The sequence below is a fragment of the Salmo salar genome, chromosome ssa15, assembly GCF_905237065.1.
Source record: "Salmo salar chromosome ssa15, Ssal_v3.1, whole genome shotgun sequence".
NCBI lineage: Eukaryota > Metazoa > Chordata > Actinopteri > Salmoniformes > Salmonidae > Salmo > Salmo salar.
In genome coordinates, this window is record NC_059456.1 from 86,600,076 (window position 1) to 86,620,628 (window position 20,553).

Genomic DNA, 20,553 nt, shown 5'->3' on the forward strand with positions numbered 1-20,553 from the left:
TATCCTGAAGCCACTCCTGCGTTGTCTTGGCTGTGTGCTTAGGGTCATAGCCCTGTTGGAAGGTGAACCTTCACCCCAGTCTGAGGTCCTGAGCGCTCTGGAGCAGGTTTTCATCAAGAATCTCTCTGTACTTTGCTCCGTTCATCTTCGCCTCGATCCTGACCAGTCTCTCAGTCCCTGCCACTGAAAAACTTCCCCACAGCATGATGCTGCCACCTATGCTTCACGGTAGGGATGGTGCCTGGTTTCCTCCATACGTGACGCTTGGCATTCAGGCCAAAGAGTTCAATCTTGTTTTCATCAGACCAGATAATCTTGTTTCTCATGGTCTGAGAGTCTTTGCGTGCCTTTTGGCAAACTCCAGAAAGTGGCTTCCGTCTTGCCACTATCATAAACGCCTAATTGGTGGAGTGCTGCAGAGATGGCTGTCCTTCTGGAAGGTTCTCCCATCTCCACAGAGGAACTCTAGAGCTCTGTCAGAGTGACCATCGGGTTCTTGGTCCCCTCCCTGACCAAGGCCTTTCTCCCCCGATTTCTCAGTTTGCTGGGCTGCGGAAATGTTTTGGTAGCCTTCTACAGATATGTCCCTCGACACAATCCTGTCTCTGAGCTCTATAGACAATTCCTTTGACCTCATGACTTGGTTTTTGCTCTGACATGCACTGTCACTGTGGGACCTTACATAGACAGGTGTGTGCCTTTACAAATCATGTCCAATCAATTGAATTTACGACAGGCGGACTCCAATCAAGTTATAGAAACATCTCAAGGATGATCAATGGAAACAAGATGCACATGAGCTCAGTTTCGAGCCTCATAGCAAAAGGTCTGAATTCTTATGTAAATAAGGTATTTCTGTTTTTTGTTTGTAATACATTTGCAAATATTTCCAAAAAACTGTTTTCGCAATGTCATTATGCTGAATTGTGTGTAGATTACTAAGGAAATTGTTTTATTTCATCAATTTTAGAATAAGGCTGTATCATAACAAAATGTGGAAAAAGTCAATGGGTTTGCATACTTTCCGAAGGCACTGTACAAGGGAAAATCATGATTTGATAGGGATTAGCCCCCCATCCAAGAAATACCAAGCATGCATTAATCACATTTTTCAGGTGTTTATTTATATGATGTTGAATTTATCGCTTTGCATTTCATATATTTAGTTATGACTCTGACGCTCTCTGACTCTCTCGCTCTCTCTGACTCTCTCTCTCTCTGACTCTCTCTCTGACTCTCTGACTCTCTCTCTCTCCCCTACGAATAGAACCGACGAACTCCGCGAATAGGCGAGCAGCATCCACACAAGCAGCCATTTAATTAATTGGGATTACTTTAAAATCATTAATTTAAATACTCAACCTTTTTTAGTTTGACCGTAATGCGATAGGAATTCCAATAATTATAATTTTCAATATGCCAAATCAAATGCGGTCCGCTAGAATTAGGCAGACAAATGCAATGTGGACCTTCCCCTGACAACAAAAACAGACTGGCTACAAATGACGGGGTTAATAAATGCACAGCGTTCACTTCTAAATAATGAAAATAGAGATTCATCGAGGTTATTTTGAAGACGGATGGATGGAAATGCATAAACAAGGAGCGTCAAGACGTTCGTCAAGGGAAAGTCGATATTTCACCGCTATGAAAATCTTAGATCTGACGATATAGAGGAAGATAGATTGTATTGCAGGCTACATAGAAGCTAGCCGCCTACGTGCTGTAACCTCTCCTAAATTGTCTTTAGACTCTATATTTACCTCCGACATGACAATACATCCGAGGATCGTGCAAATTACATGAAATGATGGACACGAAAATTGGACACATCCTTAGTCTGTGTGAAACTTATGTTTAAGACGCTCAGTGAACATTAGGCTACCTGTGGCCAAATTGTATCATCGCTCAGAGGACAGACATAGCCTATCTTGAATGTGGTGGTTTCGATATTGACTGAAGAACGTGTTAATATCAGTGTCAGTGCCGCCTCTCTGACTGAGGTTTCCCGCATCTTTACAAATCCCAGAAATCGAAGGTAAGTTATTTCTGTATATGAATCAAATGACCAAATGGAACATGATGATCCACCTGTTTATATCTCTTTCCCATGCTGGATGCTCACAGGGCATTACTTAAAACATATACAAAGTCAACGCATTGATGAAGTGATTTGAGTTCATGCAGAAATCTGTTTCTTATCAAAGCTAGTCATTAGTAGCAAGGCCTATGATTCAGATTGCATAAATCGACAGTCTTATTTGGGATGAAAGCAGTATTGCAATAATCTTCCATTTATTTAGGCCTCCCTGCAGACCCAGCTCCAACAACAGGTGCGTCCTTATCGTTATATGAGTTGCCTGGGCGCGGCGCTGTTCAGTGGCAGTGGTGCTGATAAATCTGCGATCAGTCCTTTGTTTTAGTTCGCGCTGGTGTGGCGCTGTCCATGGTGCTAAATGTTTGAGTGCTGGGCACAACAATGAATTCCCGAAGGTCAGTTACTTAGATTTCTTTATTGTACCTGCGGCTTCTACAATTAAGTTACAACATGTTTGGGTTATGGTATTCTAATGTGCAGAAAATAATCTCGTTTCCTCTTCCATGCCCTGCATGCAATGTAGACATTTTCTTGCTATATCGTTATTACGTTTAGGCCAACATTGTTCATGGCCTATGTATTCAAATATTAGGGAATCGTTTATATTCTATGAAGTCAACAGGTTAATCAATCACTCTCAGATATACTCATAGACCCACAAATCCGTTGTTCCTTTGTTCAGCTGTAGGCCCAAATGGTAACTTTATTTCCATTTTACAGTGTCTTTTTAATCACAGACAATCAATTTTGAGTACCAGTTTTTGGCACAAACACTTTTCACATTTAGAATGTGAATTAGTTGCTCTATTGCTGTCTGTCTTATTGTACCTGATTTATTGTCCTCTGCTCCATCCCCTATACACCCCCATGCATGCACTCAAACACCTACACTCCTGAACAAAGTATGTGAGCTGTTGTATCTTAGCAACGGGCAAGGTAATTATTGAGAGAGCCAAGGAGCTGGCATGCTTGAGAACTGCTGATTTGATCCCAGCAATAGAAAGACAGGAAGGTAGAGATATCCTCACTGTTGCCCAACACATGTTTCTGGAATCCATGTTTTAGTTTTCTTTGTTGTTTTTTTGGATCCGAATCGGTTTGACAAAGGTATGAGCCAAGGCTGCCTGTTTTACAGATGATTGCTCTCTGGTAAATGTATTAATATGCTAGCTATGTCCTCCTGGAGTTAGTGTCAATGCACTGTCTTCTGTTTCTTTGTTCACAGATGCTAAATGTAATGGAGACAAATGAGCCTGTTATGTAGAATGGATCCTCACATATCTCTGTAAGAGGCGGGACAAAGGGAGAAAACCCCAGGACGGACGATAGGAGGGCTGCCGTGCCAAAGGTGGAAGAGTGGCGTCGGTCCGAGAGAGAGAGAGAGGGGGGTAGAATCAACCTAGCACCCCTACCCCTAGAATCATAGAGTTGAAGGCATGTCTAACCAGACCCAGATCTTTGGCATTGATGGCCCAGGGAGCCTGCTGGCAGTGTTGGCCTCACAGAGGGCCAGTAGCATTAGCAGCACCAGCAGCAGCAGTGAAGGAATCTCAGCTGCGGCCGTGTCCACCTATGTCAAGTTGGTGTTCCTGGGCCTGATCCTCTGTGTCAGCCTAGCAGGCAACCTGCTGGTGTCTCTGTTGGTCCTCCAAGACCGAGCCTTTCACAAGGCCCCCTATTTCTTCCTGCTGGACCTTTGCCTAGCTGATGTCATCCGTTCTGCTGCCTGCTTCCCCTTCGTCCTGGTGTCTGTCCACAACAGCTCGGCATGGACCTACAGTGCCTTCAGCTGCAAGCTGGTGGCCTTCCTAGCTGTGCTCTTCTGTTTTCATGCTGCCTTCATGCTGTTCTGTGTGGCTGTGACCCGCTACCTGGCCATCGCCCACCACCGCTTCTACGCCAAACGCATGACGGTCTGGACCTGCGCTGCCATCATCTGCATGGTCTGGACTTTGGCCATTGCCATGGCGTCTCCGCCTGTCTTTGACGTGGGGACGTACAAGTTCATCCAAGACGAGGACCAGTGCATTTTCGAGCATCGCTACCTTAAGACCAATGACACTCTGGGCTTCATGCTCATGCTGGCCGTCGTGGTCCTGGCCACTCACGGGTTCTACGCCAAACTCCTGCTGTTTGAATACAAGCACCGCAAGATGAAGCCTGTCCAGCTTGTGCCGGCCATCAGCCAGAACTGGACCTTCCACGGCCCGGGTGCCACGGGTCAGGCAGCAGCCAACTGGATCGCAGGCTTTGGCCGAGGCCCAATGCCCCCCACCCTGCTGGGCATCAGGCAGACTTTGCACAACCAGCAGCACCGGTGCCTGCTTGGCATGGAGGAGGTCAGATCTGAGAGGAGGCTAGGAAGGATGTTCTACATCATCACCCTGCTCTTCCTGGTGCTCTGGGCTCCCTACATAGTGGCCTGTTTCTGGAGGGTGTTTGTCAAGTCCTGCTCCATCCCTCACAGGTACCTCTCTATCACAGTGTGGATGAGCTTCGCCCAAGCAGGAGTCAACCCTATCTTCTGCCTTCTGCTCAATGAGGACTTGAGGAAAGTGCTGAGGGCCCACCTGCCCACCTACAGCAGGACTAGACAACACCAACAGCTGCACCGCCATGAGCTGTTTGTGTTCACCATCACATGAAGCACTATCGTGCGATGGGGTGGGATTGGGGTGTTTTGTTTGTATCATACAGAAATGCCTATCTGACCTTTTTTTTGTAAAGAGAATGTTTATCAGAAGCTACTATTTTTGCAAATGTATTATGACTTTGTTTCATATGTAATGTGCAGATGATGTGTGTGTGGACATGTGCAGTATGAGAAGCAGGTTTGTAGTAATACTTAGTAATGAACATTCTCAGTAGATTATCTCATTAAAATGATGTTAAAACTGATTTTCTTTAGTTCAATAGAGGGGATTGCAACGTCACCATAAATAGCAGGATATACTGTGTACAAAACATTAGGAACTCTTTCCTAAAATTGAGTTGCACTCCCCCATATTACCCTCAGAACAGCTTCAATTCGTCAGGGCATGGACTCTACAAGGTGTCGAAAGTGTTCCACCGGTATGCGTGCCAATGTTGACTCCAATGCTTTCCACAGTTGTGTCAAGTTGGCTGGATGTCCTTTGGGTGGTGGACCATTCTTGATACACACGGGAATCCGTTGACCATTAAAAAACAAACAGCAGCGTTGCAGTTCTTGACACACACAAACGGGTGCGCCTGGCACTTACTACCATACCCCGTTCAAAGGCACTTCAATCTTTTTTCCCCCTCTGAATGGCACACATACACAATCCATGTCTCAAGGCTTAGAAATCCTTCTTTAACCTGTCTCCACCACTTCATCTACATTGACTGAAGAGGATTTAACAAGTGATATCAATAAGGGACCATAGCTTTCACCTGGATTCACCTGGTCAGTTTAGGAAAACCTGCTCTTTCCATGATATAATGTTTTGTACACTCAGTGTAGGTTATGATCAACTGCAGTCTAGACTGGAAAAAATCTCATGTGCATTGTAACAAGATCCATATGATTTTGTAGTTTATTTTACCACCAGGGAATGTTTGAAATTCAGTGTTAATTATTTCTGACTTTAAACCTCTACAGGATTGGCGGGTCCCCTGCAGGACGGTTGAGCTAATGTAGGCTAATGCAATTAGCATAAGGTTGTAAGTAACAAGATTATTTCCCAGGACATGTCTGATATGGGCAGAAAGCTTAAATTCTTGTTAATCTGTCCAATTTACAGTAGCTATTACAGTGAAAGAATACCATGCTATTGTTTGAGGAGAGTGCACAGTTATAAACTTGAAAATGTATTAATAAACCAATTAGGCACATTTGGGCAGTCTTGATACAAAATTTCGAAAAATAAATGCAATGGTTCATTGGATCAGTCTAAAACTTTGCACATTCACTGCTGCCATCTAGTTGCCAAAATCTAAATTGCAGCTGGGCTGGAATAATACATTATGCCTTTCTCTTGCATTTCAAAAATGATGGTACAAACAAAATACAAAAAAAGCATGTTTTTTTTCTATGTAATATCTTTTACCAGATCTAATGTGTTATAGTCTCCTACATTCATTTCACATTTCCACAAACTTCAAAGTGTTTCCTTTCAAAAAGTATCAAGAATATGCATATCCTTGCTTCAGGTCCTGAGTTACAGGCAGTTAGATTTGGGTATGTCATTTTAGGCAAAAATTGAGGGGGGGGAAGGGGCGGATCCTTATTAAATGTCTGAACATTCCCTTGTTCAAGGAGACCGCGTTTCTAAATGCAGAGAACAAAATAACATTCCAACATCAACAGTGTCATTTTTCATGGTTCCCAGACTGAAGTTAACAAATCATGTTTGGACATGAAAAAACAAACAGACGTGAACTGGGGTTGAAGATTGGGAGCCTGGCATTCTTTTCTAATATATTCTCTTGTACAGCATTTGAAGTGGCAGTTGTTTTTCCACTCACCAATAAAGTCTACTTTTGATGCATTTTGATCTGGCTTCTGAGTGCTGACTTCAAGTTTCAATAGGACCCATATCCTTAGCAATTAAAGAAAAACAACTTGAGCTCAACATTCAGTGGGTATAATAAAATATTAATTTAGCTAGTTTTACTCTTAAAAATAAAATGACATTTATTTACAGAAAGATCTGGACCAAGATAAGTAGCATGCTCAATATACAGTGTAGCTTTGGCAACTGAATGACATCCTTTACGGAATGTCTGGTCAAATTACATAATTGGAACTCACACTGGGAAGAGTTTCGACAATTCCATCAGTCTATGGCTGTATTCTGATTCTCTACACTTATCCAGAAGTGTGCACTCATTCACTCCCCCTCTTGCATTTAAAAACATTGGATTGATCTAAGCATGGCTGGAGGGAGTTTTCTCCATATTACTGACACCATGAGGGGGACCGTACTAGTGTATACTTCAGGAGAAGGGTAGATAATTGGAATGTGGCCTTTGTAACATATTGCAACCTTTATGAGGGGCGGTAGCTCCATCCACCAATGACTGAGACCTCATACAGTGAGTGACGGGCTTACAGCGTGTAATTGATGCCTTGCCAGCCTATTGCAACCCAGTCACAACAAAGCACTTTCCAAACTCCATCAATGGCTCCTTTTCCTAAGAAGCCGTAGAACACACCTTTTTAACTTTCACACATGCCAGCGTTGTGCAACACATGATTACATGAAAAGGAAGAGTAGTTATTCAGCATGTATGCATTGCTATATACACACACTACCGTTCAAAAAAGTTTGGGGTCACTTAGAAATGTCCTTGTTTTTGAAAGAAATGCACATTTTGTCCATTAAAATAACATCAAATTGATCAGAAATACAGTGTAGACATTGTTAATGTTGTAAATGACTATTGTAGCTGGAAACGGCTGATTTTTAATGGAATATCTATATAGGTGTACAGAAGCCCATTATCAGCAACCATCACTCCTGTGTTCCAATGGCACGTTGTGTTAGCTGATCTTTCAAAATGATAATTGATCATTAGAAAACCTTTTTTCAATTAAGTTAGCGCAGCTGAAAACGGTTGTCCTGATTAAAGAAGCCATAAAACTGGCCTTCTTTAGACTAGTTGAGTATCTGGAGCATCAGCACTTGTGGGTTCAATTACAGGCTCGAAATGGCCAGAAACAAAGGACTTTATTCTGAAACTCTTCAGTCTATTCTTGTGCTGAGAAATAAAGGCTATTCCATGCGAGAAATTGCCAAGAAACTGAAGATCTCGTATAACGCTGTGTATGACTCCCGTCACAGAACAGAGTTCCTCTGTCCAGTGTCAGTGTTCTTTTGCCCATCTTAATCTTTTCTTCTTATTGGCCAGTCTGAGATATGGCTTTTTCTTTGCAAATCTGCCTAGAAGGCCAGCATCTCGGAGTCGCCTCTTCACTGTTGACATTGAGACTGGTGTTTTGCATGTACTATTTAATGAAGCTGCCGGTTGAGGACTTGTGAGGCATCTGTTTCTCAAACTAGACACAAATGTACTTGTCCTCTTGCTCAGTTGTGCACCGGGGCCTCCCACTTCTATTCTGGTTAGAGTCAGTTTGCGCTGTTCTGTGAAGGGAGTAGTACACAGTGCTGTACGAGAGCTTCAGTTTCTTGGCAATTTCTCGCATGGAATAGCCTTCATTTCTCAGCACAAGAATAGACTGAAGAGTTTCAGAATAAAGTCCTTTGTTTCTGGCCATTTCGAGCCTGTAATCAAACCCACAAATGCTGATGCTCCAAATACTCAACTAGTCTAAAGAAGGCCAGTTTTATGGCTTCTTTAAATCAGCCCAACCGTTTTCAGCTGTGCTAACAATTGCAAAAGGGTTTTCTAATGATGAAGTAACCTTTTAAAATGATAAACTTGGATCAGCTAACACAACGTGTCATTGGAACACAGGAGTGATGGTTGCTGATAATGGGCCTCTAGATTTTCCATTAAAAAAAGTGCCGTTTCCAGCTACAATAGTCATTTACAACATTAACAATGTCTACACTGTATTATTTCTGATCAATTTGATGTTATTTAATGGAGAAAAAAAAAATTTCAAAATGTGTTTTTCTTTCAAAAAACAAGAACATTTCTAAGTGACCCCAAACTTTTGAATGGTAATGTACATTCAATAAGATTGGATTTGAGTGTCGTATACTAAAACCAAATAACTTTAAAAAAATAATAATTAAACATTAACAAATAAAAAACATGATGCCCCAAACACTAATGAATAGTTGATGATCAAATAGGGCAAAATATTCACAGACACCATAGTATACATTTAAAATGACAGAAATAAAGTTGAATTGTCATGATGACAATCCTGGAAAAGTAAAATGTATAAATTTGTCCTTGCTGCAACCCTAAAACAAGTACCCCTAAAACAAGTACCCCCTGCAATTGTCTGTCCCACACTTGCACTCCATGCGCGCTCGCTTTTTGGGTGATCCAATCATGAGGGGATCCTTTTGGGGTGATCCAATCATGAGGGGATCCTTTTTGGGTGATCCAATCATGAGGGGATCCTTTTTGGGTGATCCAATCATGAGGGGATCCTTTTTGGGTGATCCAATCATGAGGGGATCCTTTTTGGGTGATCCAATCATGAGGGGATCCTTTTTGGGTGATCCAGTCATGTGAAGCTTCTTGGGTGATCCAGTTATGAGAGAAGCCTTTTTGGGTGATCTAGTCATGCTGAAATTGGAGTCCATCTTTGTACTCTCCACATCTATTGGATCAACTAGAAAGAGAACAGAAAACAGACCAAATTATAGATTGTTTTATCTTGAAACAGGTTGCTCTATGACCTAAATGGGTGGTCCTTAGTCTATATCAGGCATATGAATTCCTACTCCATTTTGTATCCTCTCGAAAATGCAGGTTTTTTTTACTGTATTTCCATATCTTTAATTTCAGTGATCTTAGTATCTGTGGAGATATGATATATCAGATAAAACCTACTCTGCATATTGTAGTCGAAGGTGAGCTCCTCCCCAGCGCTGATACCACGGTTTGAGAAGAAAGCCAGGCGTGGCAGTCGCTCATCCAGGTTGTCTATGAATACGTTATACACCTGCAGGTTAGGGTTGCACTGTGGGATAGAGGTAGGAAAGGTGAAGATACTTTTTTATTTTAGGACACTCAAACAGCCTTATCACAGAGAAATTCCAATGTAGCCTATGTACTTGTGAACTACTCACACTGTGGTTGACAAAGTGGGATACATTTCCATAGTGAGCAGCATCAATGGTGTACTCATCCTCCACATAGTCCAGGTCAAACAGGTATGTTGCTCCCTGTCTGTCATAGACCTGACCCCGCCTCTCTGCCTCCTCTGTAGTGATGATCTGGATGGAACACAGCACAGCCAATCACAAGAGAGAACCACCATACACTATAACACAGCCAGGATACACCAAGTCCGGCATGAGATTAAATCCACGAGTTAGTATGTTGATGTTCGCTTGTTAAATGTTACAGCTGCTGGTGATAATAGAAACCGAGCACCAAATATGTGGTCTCTATAATGAAAGTCTTTTTTACCTCTCCAACATACTCCATGACGAAGGAATGCCTTCTGATACGCTCAGAGGTCCGTACTCCCCACCCCCGCCCGTTGTCTGTTTTGAAGATGCAGAGGGTATGCTGGATCCCTCTCTGTACCACTCTGTTGGGGCAGTCTGGTCCACAGCGACACATATTGTTGCACTCATAGATGGGCTCCCCAGGCTTAACCTTCACCTGCCCACACTCGTTGTAGGCAAAGCCATGTCCCGATACTCCTGGGCAGCAACCACCCACAGGATTCTCCAAACAGTTGGTGCACTCGCACCCCACTGCCATTGTCGTCATCGAAACGCCCTCACCCACCTAGGAGAAAGGCTTTGATTTCTATATACACTACCAGGCAAAAGTTTTGGAACACCTACTCATTCAAGGGTTTTTCTTTATTTAAAACTATTTTCTACATTATAGAATAATAGTGAAGACATTTAAACTATGAAATAACACATATGGAATCATGTAGTAACCAAAAAGTGTAAAAATCAAAATATATTTTAGATTCTTCAAATAGCCATCCTTTGCATTGATGACAGCTTTGCACACTCTTGGAATTCTCTCAACAAGCTTCACCTGGAATGCATTTCCAAAAGTCTTGAAGGAGTTCCCACATATGCTGAGCACTTGTTGGCTGATTTTCCTTCCCTCTGCGGTCCAACTAATCCCAAACCATCTCAATTTGGTTCAGGACGGGGGATTGTGGAGGCCAGGTCATCTGATACAGCACGCCATCACTTTCCTTCTTGGTCAAATAGCCCTTACACTGCCTGGAGGTGTGTTGGGTCATTGTCCTGTTGAAAAACAAATGAAGTGCAAACCAGATGGGATTGCGTATCGCTGCAGAATGCTGTGGTAGCCATGCTGGTTAAGAGTGCCTTGAATTCTAAATAAATCACAAACAGTGTCACCAGCAAAGCACCCCCACACCTCCTCCTCCATGCTTCACGGTGGGAACCACACATGCGGAGATCATCCGTTCACCCACACCGCGTCTCACAAAGACACGGCAGTTGGAACCAAAAATCTCACATTTGGACTCCAGACCAAGGAACAACATTTCCACCAGTCTAATGTCCATTGCTCATGTTTGTTGGCCCAAGCAAGTCTCTTATTATTATTGGTGTCCTTTAGTAGTGGTTTCTTTGCAGCAATTTGACCACGAAGGCCTGATTCACACTGTCTCCTCTGAACAGTTGATGTTGGATGTGTCTGTTACTTGAAATCTGTGAAGCATTTATTTGGGCTGCAATTTCTGAGGCTGGTAACTAATGAACTTATCCTCTGCAGCAGAGGTAACTCTGGGTCTTCCATTCCTGTGGCGATCTTCATGAGAGCCAGTTTCATCACAGTGCGTGATGTTTCTTGTGACTGCACATGAAGAAACTTTCAAAGTTCTTGACATTTTCCGGATTGACTGACCTTCATGTCTTAAAGTAATGATGGACTGTCATTTCTCTTTGCTTATTTGAGCTGTTCTTGCCATAATATGGACTTGGTCTTTTACCAAATAGGGCTATCTTCTGTATACACCCCCTACCTTGTCACAACACAACTGATTGGCTCAAACACATTAAGGAAAGAAAATCCACAAATTAACTTAAGAAAGCAGACCTGTTAATTGAAATCCATTCCACGTGACTACCTCATGAAGCTGGTTGAGAGAATGCCAAGAGTGTGCAAAGCTGTCATTAAGGCAAAGGGGGGCTATTTAAAGAATCTCAAATATAAACACTTTTTTGGTTACAACATGATTCCATATGTGTTATTGCATAGTTTTGATGTCCTCACTATTATTCTACAATGTAGAAAATAGTAAAAATAAATTAAAACCCTTGAATGAGTAGGTGTTCTAAAACTTTTGACCAGTAGCGTACATTTTTAGATTTGTACTGTATTGCTGATGCATAATACCGCAGGGATAAAGAGGGCGACATCCCTACAGTTGAAACATGTCATTGGTACAAAGTACTGGTGATATACAAGCCCTTGCACACCTTGTAGTTGTTGATGTAGGTGAAGTTATTCGGAGGGCCCTCCAGGTCCACACAGTTGCGGACCAGGATGCGTTTGGTGAGGCCTCCGACACAGTTGATCTGGGCCTCCCACCTCTGCAGGCTCTGCCTATGCCTGGCCCTCTGCTCCAGGTAAGAGGACAGCTCTGTTTCAAACTGGTTGGGGACTACGGTCTTTTTCTGTCTCTGCAGCTCCAGGAAGACATCGTCCCAGAACTGACGTAGGAGCTCCACACACCGCAGGTTTTTCCTCGGCTCCCATGTGTTCATGTGATCTGGGTAACCCTTCCATTTAACCAAGTAGAACTCTCGCTCCTAGGAAGAAAAACAGCAGTTGAAAGGAGTCATACTGAACTCTGGCGCCCCTATGACAAGGTAGACATCGCCAAAGATCACTTTAGACGTCCAGTTGTACACAAGGCCAAGAGAAATGTGACTTCCGGCTTTATCCCAACCCCTCCGAAAGACACACATACAGGTTGGAGGTTGGAGCAGGGGAGCAGTTCTCTCTCTCTCAAGTACAGATGGATGCTTTCAGTGACAGCACCACATCAGTTAAGAACTGAAAATAACAAGTTCATGTTGCCTGTGATGTCCGTCAGAGTATAGCTGGATCAATTGAATATATAGCTACCAAAATCAATCCAAAGTTTAGCTAGAACTTGTTCTAACCTTTGGTACTCCTGTGGCATTGGCTGTCTTCCTACCAGGAACAAGTGTCCTCTTGTAGTCACACAGGTACTCCACTTCGAAGTTGTGCATTTGTTTCCTGTTGACCCCCAGATCCAAGCACACAATCCCTTCATGACGACAGAGTGTCTGCAACTGGCTCGTTGTCACTTTGCATACAACTTGGCACCCTGCAGTGAGTGACAAGCCAGTTAACGTTAACTAATGTTACACAAAGAACACAACTGTGGTCGCATCGATCAACAACTATCATAACTCCATTTAGTTTTCAACATGTTCAACATTCTGTACGTGGATAACGTTAAGTAGTTAGGTTGCTAACTATTTAAAATGTGATAGTAGATATAGTCACTATTGTTTATCAATGAAAATCAAACAATCAGCATGGCATAGCTACGACCATTGATTGCGAAATAGCTACAGTAGCAGGCTAAATTCGACAAATAGCTCATTAACTGTGGTGCATCATCATTTCGCTAATCAACTCCGCGATATATGGTATTTAAACAAATTAAAAAGCGTGATTGTCATAGAACCCCTATTGTTACCGAAGGAAAGTAAGCTAAATCCAACGTTTTCTCTAGAATGTGACCTTACCTTTTAAATCTTCCGCCATGTTTACTCCACCGCCAAAATCCCAGGAAGTCTAGCTAGCCAATGGTTGGATCCGATTATAGAATGACAGGCAGCCCAAATGACCAATAGACTTCTAGCGCACGTGTGGAAAAACCAAAACATTGACACTTTACGACAGAGCAACAGTAATGGCGTCTTTTTTGTAGGCACTAACTCTGCCATGGTTCTTTGGACAAAGCTTATAGGAAAATGTAGTTTTTGTAGGGTTTTAGGATAAACGCGGAAAATAAGGTCTGTTGTAAAAACAGGCTTAGAGCGCTTTAACGTGTTGTTCCATGAGATCATCTTAATCAGCGAACGTCATTTTTTTTGTGAATTTTGAAGCATTTATGTAATCAGAAAAAGCACGAAGGCTTCATAATGGTCACGTTAAGTGATACCTAATAGAACAAAACGTGTAAGAGCTCCTAAACCTGTGTTAACCTCAAGACCCTATTTCCCCATTATTTTCCCCCATTGTAATGGTTGAATGATCCTATCTCTATTGTAACACTAACACTCAACTCTGTGAGATGTACAGTGGCTACTTTATTCAGTATGTGCATATCATAAATATATTATAGTTCTTTGCAACCATTACATTAAAATGACACCACAGGCACATAAACAGACAAATTCTTTGAGTTCCTATCAAGTATATATATATATTTTTTTATATATACACACACTAGTTATTCCAATATGTCAGTACTGATTTCTATGATGGGTTCTTGATACAATGCCATGCACATCACAGTAGAACAATAAACATGGGAATGATTGAAGGAAAATGGGAAACTTTAGAGGAACAAGGCTGTCATTTAATACTACTGTATATTACATTTTGCTATATTAATGCTTTACAATAAGTAGTTAGCGCTATTACAGGTCCTACTCTTGACACATGCAAACCTCTCAGGACCCTCAGCGAGGAGCAGTGTTCCCTTTCAAGTTGAAAACCTAGGCAGGGATTCAATTTGATAGCACTTTATTGGCTATATTTAAAAAGGCTATATTTCTGCGTTCGCGGGGACCGCACTCACAGTAACCACTAAATCCCAGCCATAAAAACACAGATACCCCTTCCCTGCCCCTTGTATTTAGCATTCTAGTGATTGGATGGTTCAAAGTGGTAGTTGCTTTTTTTTTTGTAGTGCATGGAAGGAAGTTTTTGGTGGTTGGTCACTTCTGCTCCCGCCTCCAGATGATGACCATGCCAGTGGAGTCTGCAGAAGCCAGTAAGCTCTCGTCACAGTTGAAGCTGACATCCAGCACTGGGCCACCGTGACCCTGCAGCTTGTTGACTATGGCCTTAGTGTTGCGCTCCACATCGAAGAAGTAGACACAGGCATCCTCACTGCCAGTCACTGGGATATAGAGTGGAGAAAAGGGGAGGAAATGGAAGAGAAAAATAGGGAAGAGGGACAAGAGAGAATACTTGTGAAAACCAATCTGTTATAACCAAAGTTCCCTCTAAACTGCACGCCGGGTAGTCAAACTGTTGCCATTTTGAACCATGTCATGTGTCTGAAGGTACAAACTCTGCCTTCCAGGCGGGCCCAGAGAGCAAATCAAGTGCACTATAGGCCTATCGCTGGCCAATCGGATGGTTCAGATTACCATGTCTGCAGAACATAGCAGGCTTAAAAGAAAGCTACAGCAAAGTTGATACTGTGAGATTTCAAAACGTTAAAAACCATGATTAGTGAGATACGGTCAACAAATACAGCAAAGAGCTGCTGTTTTTGTGTGGGAGTTCATATTCAACACTTTTATAAGCCATAAAATTATACATTCTTCCTATTTCCACTCAGCGCTACAACAAGCAGTCCAGCAGTAACACTGGGCCAATTGTGCGTCGCCCTATCGGACTCCCAATCACGGCCGGTTGTGATACAGCCTGGAATCGGCTGTATCACCTTAGACCGCTACACCACTCGGGAGCCCGTCTTCCAATGAATGAGTAGGAAAATGTATTTATAGGCTTGCGTTGTTATTATCAGCGGCTTGGGCCTTTATTAATATCGAGGAACATTTCACTTTCTCTGTTCATGGAGTAACATGAATTTCTGCATGAGGCAGAAATAATGCGGTGCGACTCGAGTTTCCCCATCAGCTGGAAGACGATGTGCCTTTTTGGTCAGTGTCAGTGGAGGAAAGGGAGAGAGGCGGGATGTTGAGAGGCGGACCCTCAGTCTGCTGCTCTCTCCCTCCGCTGAGACAGACCATCAGATGCAGGCACCATCAGCCCAGTAAAATAAAAAGCAAATTATTTAAAATGTATGCTCACTCAGCTGTGCCTCACAAGTAATACAACAGCAGATATATTAATCGGTGTGATCATATAGCCTAGCTAAAAATGTGGAAATATAATTTACAAAAATGTCCCGAACAACAATGCATTAGCCACTTTCAATGCAACATACCTAAACAAAACAAACCATGCAATACATTTTGTTGTAGGAAGAATGCATCGGGGTAGGCAGATAGAGTGAAAGTCAGTAAGGCTGTAGGGCTCATACCAACACAGGCGCCCTGTCTGAAGGACATGAGAGGGCAGAAGATGCTGTGAAGGGGCTGGGAGCCGTGCTTGATGGGGAAGCTCCTCTTAAGCTGCAGAGTGCCTTCATTATCCACCACTCTATAAAGACGAGAGGAACAGAGAACCAGTCAAACCTAACTCAGCATGCAATGTGCAGAGTGGATCATGCGTTCCTTGTTCAATCAACAGCACACAGTACATGAACGATATAACATACACACATTCCAGGGCACGACACAGTAGTTAATCAAGCTATACTGAACAAAAATATAAACGCAACACGTAAATTGTTGGTCACGTGTTTTATGAACTGAAATCAAATATCCCAGAAATGTTCCATACGCACAGAAAGCTTATTACTCTCAAATTTGTGCAGAAATGTGTTTACATTCGTTAGTGAGCATTTCTCCTTTGCCAAGATAATCCATCCACCTGACAGGTGTGGCATATCAAGAAGCTGATTAAACAGCATGATCATTACACAAGTGCACCTTGTGCTGGGGAACAATAAAAGGCCACTCTAAAATGTGCAGTTTTGTCACACAACACAAAGCCACAGGTGTCTCGAGTTGAGGGAGCATGCAATTGGCATGCTGACTGCAGGAATGTCCACCAGAGCTGTTGCCAGATAATTGAATGTTAATTTCTCTACCATAAGCGCATCCAACTTCATTTTAGAGAATTTTGCAGTACATCCAACCAGCCTCACAACCGCTGACCATGTGTAACCACGCCTGCCCAGGACCTCCACATCCATCTTTTTCACCTGCGGGATCGTCTGATCAGCTACCCGGACTGCTGATGAAACTGAGGATTATTTATGTCTGTATTAAAGCCCTTTTGTGGAGAAAACTCATTCTGATTGTCTGGGCCTTGCTCCCCAGTGGGTGGGCCTGGCTCCCAAGTGGGTGGACCTATGCCCTCAGAGGCCCATCCATGGCTGTGCCCCTGCCCATTCATGTGAAATCCATAGATTGGGACCTAATGAAATAATTTCAATTAACTGATTTCCTTATGTGAACTGTTACTCAGTAAAATCATTGAAATTGTTGCATGTGGCATTTATATATTTTAGTTCAGTATATGTATAAGCATTTTGAGCATTATGGAGCAGGAGTAGCTCTCTGGCTCTCTCTGACAGACCTGTAGAGTAGCAGTTTGTTGACACAGGCGTTGATCAGCAAGGAGGGGTCTCGAGCCTCTCTGCTGATCCAGGAGCGGGCAGATATGCTGCAGATTGGGCTGCCCTCACTCACCACAAGCCGCTTGGCTTTGGTCAGCTTCCCTGTGAGTTGAAATTCAGAGTTGTCACACACACAACATTTGTCTGTCCCATACTTGTGGCCTAGCACTTTGGGTTTCATTAATACAATTTATTATTATTATTCATAAGAAGTAGGCATGTTTTTCCTCAGTATACCTGTGGCCATGTCAAACAGGAAGGAGAAGACGCTGCCCCTGTCGTCCCCGGCCCACAGGATCCTCCCAGGGGCATCAAAGGACATAGACAGTACCCGTCCCGTCAGCTTACTGGAACCCCCCTTCACCTTCTTCCCAGTGGAGATGTTCACCACCTGCAGGAGGTGCTTACTGTTCCCTACCTGCAGGGCAGGACAGAACAGAAGTCAGGGTGAGCATTGGTAAAAGTCAGGAAAGCCGTAAGGAAGAGAGTTGGTCATTGTAGGGACAGCTAGCATACCACTTAGAATAAAGCAATGTATTGGCCTTGGCCATGTATTCTAAGTGATATGCTAGTGTGGATATTGTGTGGGTACGAGTTAGTAACTTTGTCTGAACTTCTACTATGACTCACCACTGTGAGGTTGTTATTCATGGGCTGGAAGGTGCAGCAAAGCAGTTCGCTAGCTTCCGGGTCTCTGACCTCACGGATACACCTCCCATCCTCCGTGTTCCAAATACGCAGTGTCCCATCCTTTGATGTCGACACGATGACGTCGTTGCTAAGGGACCAAGCAAAGTCGGTGACGGGACCTGCATGACCCTTCAGGACAACCTTCACACTGGGCGGGGACGGGGACAGGATCATGATGGACAGGGTGCCGTCCAATGAGCAGCAGGCTAGGAGGTGCTTGTCATCATTAGCAAATTGCAGCCGTGGAACTAGAAAGGAGGGAACCCAACAAAACATGAGAATAAGACACAGAAATACTCACTCCTTGCACCGATCTTGCCATCACGTACCGTACTTTCCACTCACCTGCAGAGTCCACATGTTGGTCGAATATGTGGTGCATGCCAGCAAAAGCATAGTTCTCGCTCAGAGTGGTATCCCCAGCCATGGCACGGCTAGCTTCTGCCACAGAGGTTGGCACCAAGGCACCTGGGGTCCTGCACACCCACATTTCCAATCAGGGAGAATCAATTATTACAAATCGGACCATCACTCAAGGAAATTCTGTGCTAATAAAGATAAAAAACAATGCAGTGTTTCAAAAGCAGAGACTAAAATATGAATGGGGTCAGTAGGGTTGAGTGAGGGGTTGCTGGGGTTACCTCTCATCATAGACTGCCCTGTTCATCTGGGCCTGTAGCTGGTAGGAGCCTCTGCTCACAGATCGACGGTGACCACGAGCCCCCTGAGCACGGGGGTCCTCCTCAAAATCCTGTCAAGAAAGAGGGAAGGAGAGAAGGAGAAATAGGGAGATAGAAAACCATAAGTAGTGAGTGTAAGTGAGGGACTTGCAGTCCATATAAAAAAACAAATAATCTTTGCCAGAGACAAAAGTAGGCCTATATGAACTCACCACCTCTCTTTGAAATCCATCTATTCCTCCCAACTAAAGTGGTCAGTTTAGTGTGCCTACTACGCATCCTTATTAGTGTCAGTTACACCATCTGTCTGCCTCCAACCATCTCAACTGACCTAATGTGTATTGACAGTAGCCTATTGTCTTTGTGTCTGTCTGTCTCTCTCTCTCTTTCCCTCTGCTCCTTGCTCTCAGTCTGAGTCTAACCTCCATGCGGTCCAGTGTGGTGCGGGAGCTGCGCACACTGCTGGCCCTGAAGCTGCTCTGCTCAGACAGGGGCCCGTAGCGCAGGGCCAGCAGCTGGCTGCGCAGCCTCAGGTAATGCCTGCGCAGCCCCGGCTCAAAGCCACACTTGGCGTTTTCCCTGAGTAGCTGGCTGCGCCGCCGGATGTATTGCGTGCGGAACTGTGGGAACGTAGGCGTGCGGTATGCATTGTACCTGTGGAAGGGATCGGGGGAAGTGAGAGAGAAACAGTCCCTTAGATTTTTTTGCCTGCACAGCAGACTGCTGTATAAGCTCAATATAAAATGGAGTCATTCATTATCCAAGTATCACTTTTCACTAATACAAACAGCAGTTAAATTACAATCAAGGTGCTTGGCTAGCCTGGTTTAAGCAGACTGACTTCTGCACTCACCATTGTTTCAGCAGCAGTCAGTCTGGTTTATCCAGGCTAGCCCTAGACAGCAATCAATGCAAGATGTGTATCAGTAAGCTTATTTGTATCAGTACTGTGAGGACATCAGCCAATGCCATGGCACCAGTTTATTGAATAAGACTTACCTTGCGTCCACTGCCAACACCTGCTGCCAAACTGCAGCCATTCCACAAACAGTCAAGGTAGAGGGGAAGCCACGGCCAGGGCAGATGTCAGCTATCTATAAACACATAAACAACATACCTATATAACGGTAGGGGAGTAGGCTATATGATGGCTAATAATTTTAGCCTCCAGAGTTCAGACAGTCGAGTTATTGGCTGGTACAGAAAACTGCCAGCTAGATCGACATTAATCAAGCGATTAATATCTCAAAGACAGTGGCAAAGAAAGCCTGCATTGGGAAGTGTAATGTGTTCAGAGGGTAGCTAGTTACTAAGTCATAGTCGGCTAGCTAGCAACAGACGCCATCATCAGAGATGGAGCCTGCTAGCTTTGACAGTGAGAAAGCAAACGGCGTTAGCTAGCTAGCTACCATGCAAGCCATGTCTGATAATTGGTCGCCCAGCCCTCAAATGTTACTTAGCAAACTGATTTTGTTTAATTCTCTAAATGCAATTCAAACCACGTCATTTTCCATTACGTGTGTAAATAAAGACGTCGAAGACAACGTCAGCAACAGCTCACCTTCCTTCCTTCCTTCCTTAGCTTTTTGCCGTCGATGTCAATGGTCGTCTTTGATGAGCCAGGAAACTATGGCAACTATGGCGTATTCCTAAAGAAATACACTGTCCCTGATAATGATAAACAACAACAATGAAATGTTGCAATGTAATGTCGCTCTGTTGGAAATAGCCTAGCCAATGTTCACTCATATTAATAATTTAACGAAACATGGTTGAGGACATCAACTGCCTAGTTTGAATGTAGTTGCAACATTTAGAAACTTTTAGAAATCACATTTGGAAATAAAACAATATATTAAGGCAATCATCAGCTTTGAAAACGTCTTGCAAGAGAGATTATGCCAACTCATACCTTACACAACTCACGCACGCGCACATGCACGCCC

At 43.5% G+C, this 20,553-nt stretch overlaps 3 protein-coding genes across 9 annotated transcripts; 1 reads left to right on the forward strand and 2 right to left on the reverse strand.

Annotated features, from left to right (window-relative positions):
* Positions 1–1,259: 1,259 nt before the first annotated feature.
* Positions 1,260–4,996, forward strand: LOC106572378 (probable G-protein coupled receptor 173). 2 transcript variants are annotated; one of them, XM_014146461.2, is made up of 2 exons: positions 1,260–2,038; positions 3,324–4,996. In XM_014146461.2, the coding sequence occupies exon 2, from the start codon at positions 3,535–3,537 to the stop codon at positions 4,741–4,743; it is 1,209 nt and encodes a 402-aa protein (XP_014001936.1). In that variant the 5' UTR covers positions 1,260–2,038; positions 3,324–3,534; the 3' UTR covers positions 4,744–4,996. The 2 variants fall into 2 exon arrangements, with proteins under 2 accessions (XP_014001936.1, XP_014001937.1); XM_014146462.2 differs by lacking the exon at positions 1,260–2,038 and adding an exon at positions 2,057–2,493.
* Positions 4,997–8,684: 3,688 nt separating this feature from the next.
* Positions 8,685–13,600, reverse strand: LOC106572377 (histone-lysine N-methyltransferase SUV39H1). Of its 2 annotated transcripts, none has more exons than XM_045696221.1 (7): positions 13,495–13,600; positions 12,915–13,067; positions 12,190–12,522; positions 10,178–10,504; positions 9,835–9,981; positions 9,596–9,725; positions 8,685–9,374 (listed from the first exon to the last, which is right to left on the reverse strand). In XM_045696221.1, exons 2-7 carry the CDS (start codon positions 13,011–13,013, stop codon positions 9,013–9,015), a joined length of 1,398 nt encoding a protein of 465 aa, XP_045552177.1. In that variant the 5' UTR covers positions 13,014–13,067; positions 13,495–13,600; the 3' UTR covers positions 8,685–9,012. The 2 variants fall into 2 exon arrangements, with proteins under 2 accessions (XP_045552177.1, XP_014001935.2); XM_014146460.2 differs by having other exon boundaries at positions 12,880–13,067.
* Positions 13,601–14,041: 441 nt separating this feature from the next.
* Positions 14,042–20,538, reverse strand: LOC106572373 (WD repeat-containing protein 13). 5 transcript variants are annotated; one of them, XM_014146452.2, is made up of 11 exons: positions 20,520–20,538; positions 20,169–20,275; positions 19,607–19,701; positions 19,030–19,261; positions 18,569–18,678; positions 18,273–18,403; positions 17,868–18,175; positions 17,475–17,655; positions 17,198–17,339; positions 16,035–16,153; positions 14,042–14,879 (listed from the first exon to the last, which is right to left on the reverse strand). In XM_014146452.2, exons 3-11 carry the CDS (start codon positions 19,645–19,647, stop codon positions 14,695–14,697), a joined length of 1,449 nt encoding a protein of 482 aa, XP_014001927.1. In that variant the 5' UTR covers positions 19,648–19,701; positions 20,169–20,275; positions 20,520–20,538; the 3' UTR covers positions 14,042–14,694. The 5 variants fall into 5 exon arrangements, with proteins under 5 accessions (XP_014001927.1, XP_045552175.1, XP_014001928.1 ...); XM_045696219.1 differs by lacking the exon at positions 19,030–19,261 and adding an exon at positions 19,461–19,502; XM_014146453.2 differs by lacking the exon at positions 20,520–20,538 and adding an exon at positions 19,461–19,502.
* Between the last annotated feature and the right edge of the window lie 15 nt (positions 20,539–20,553).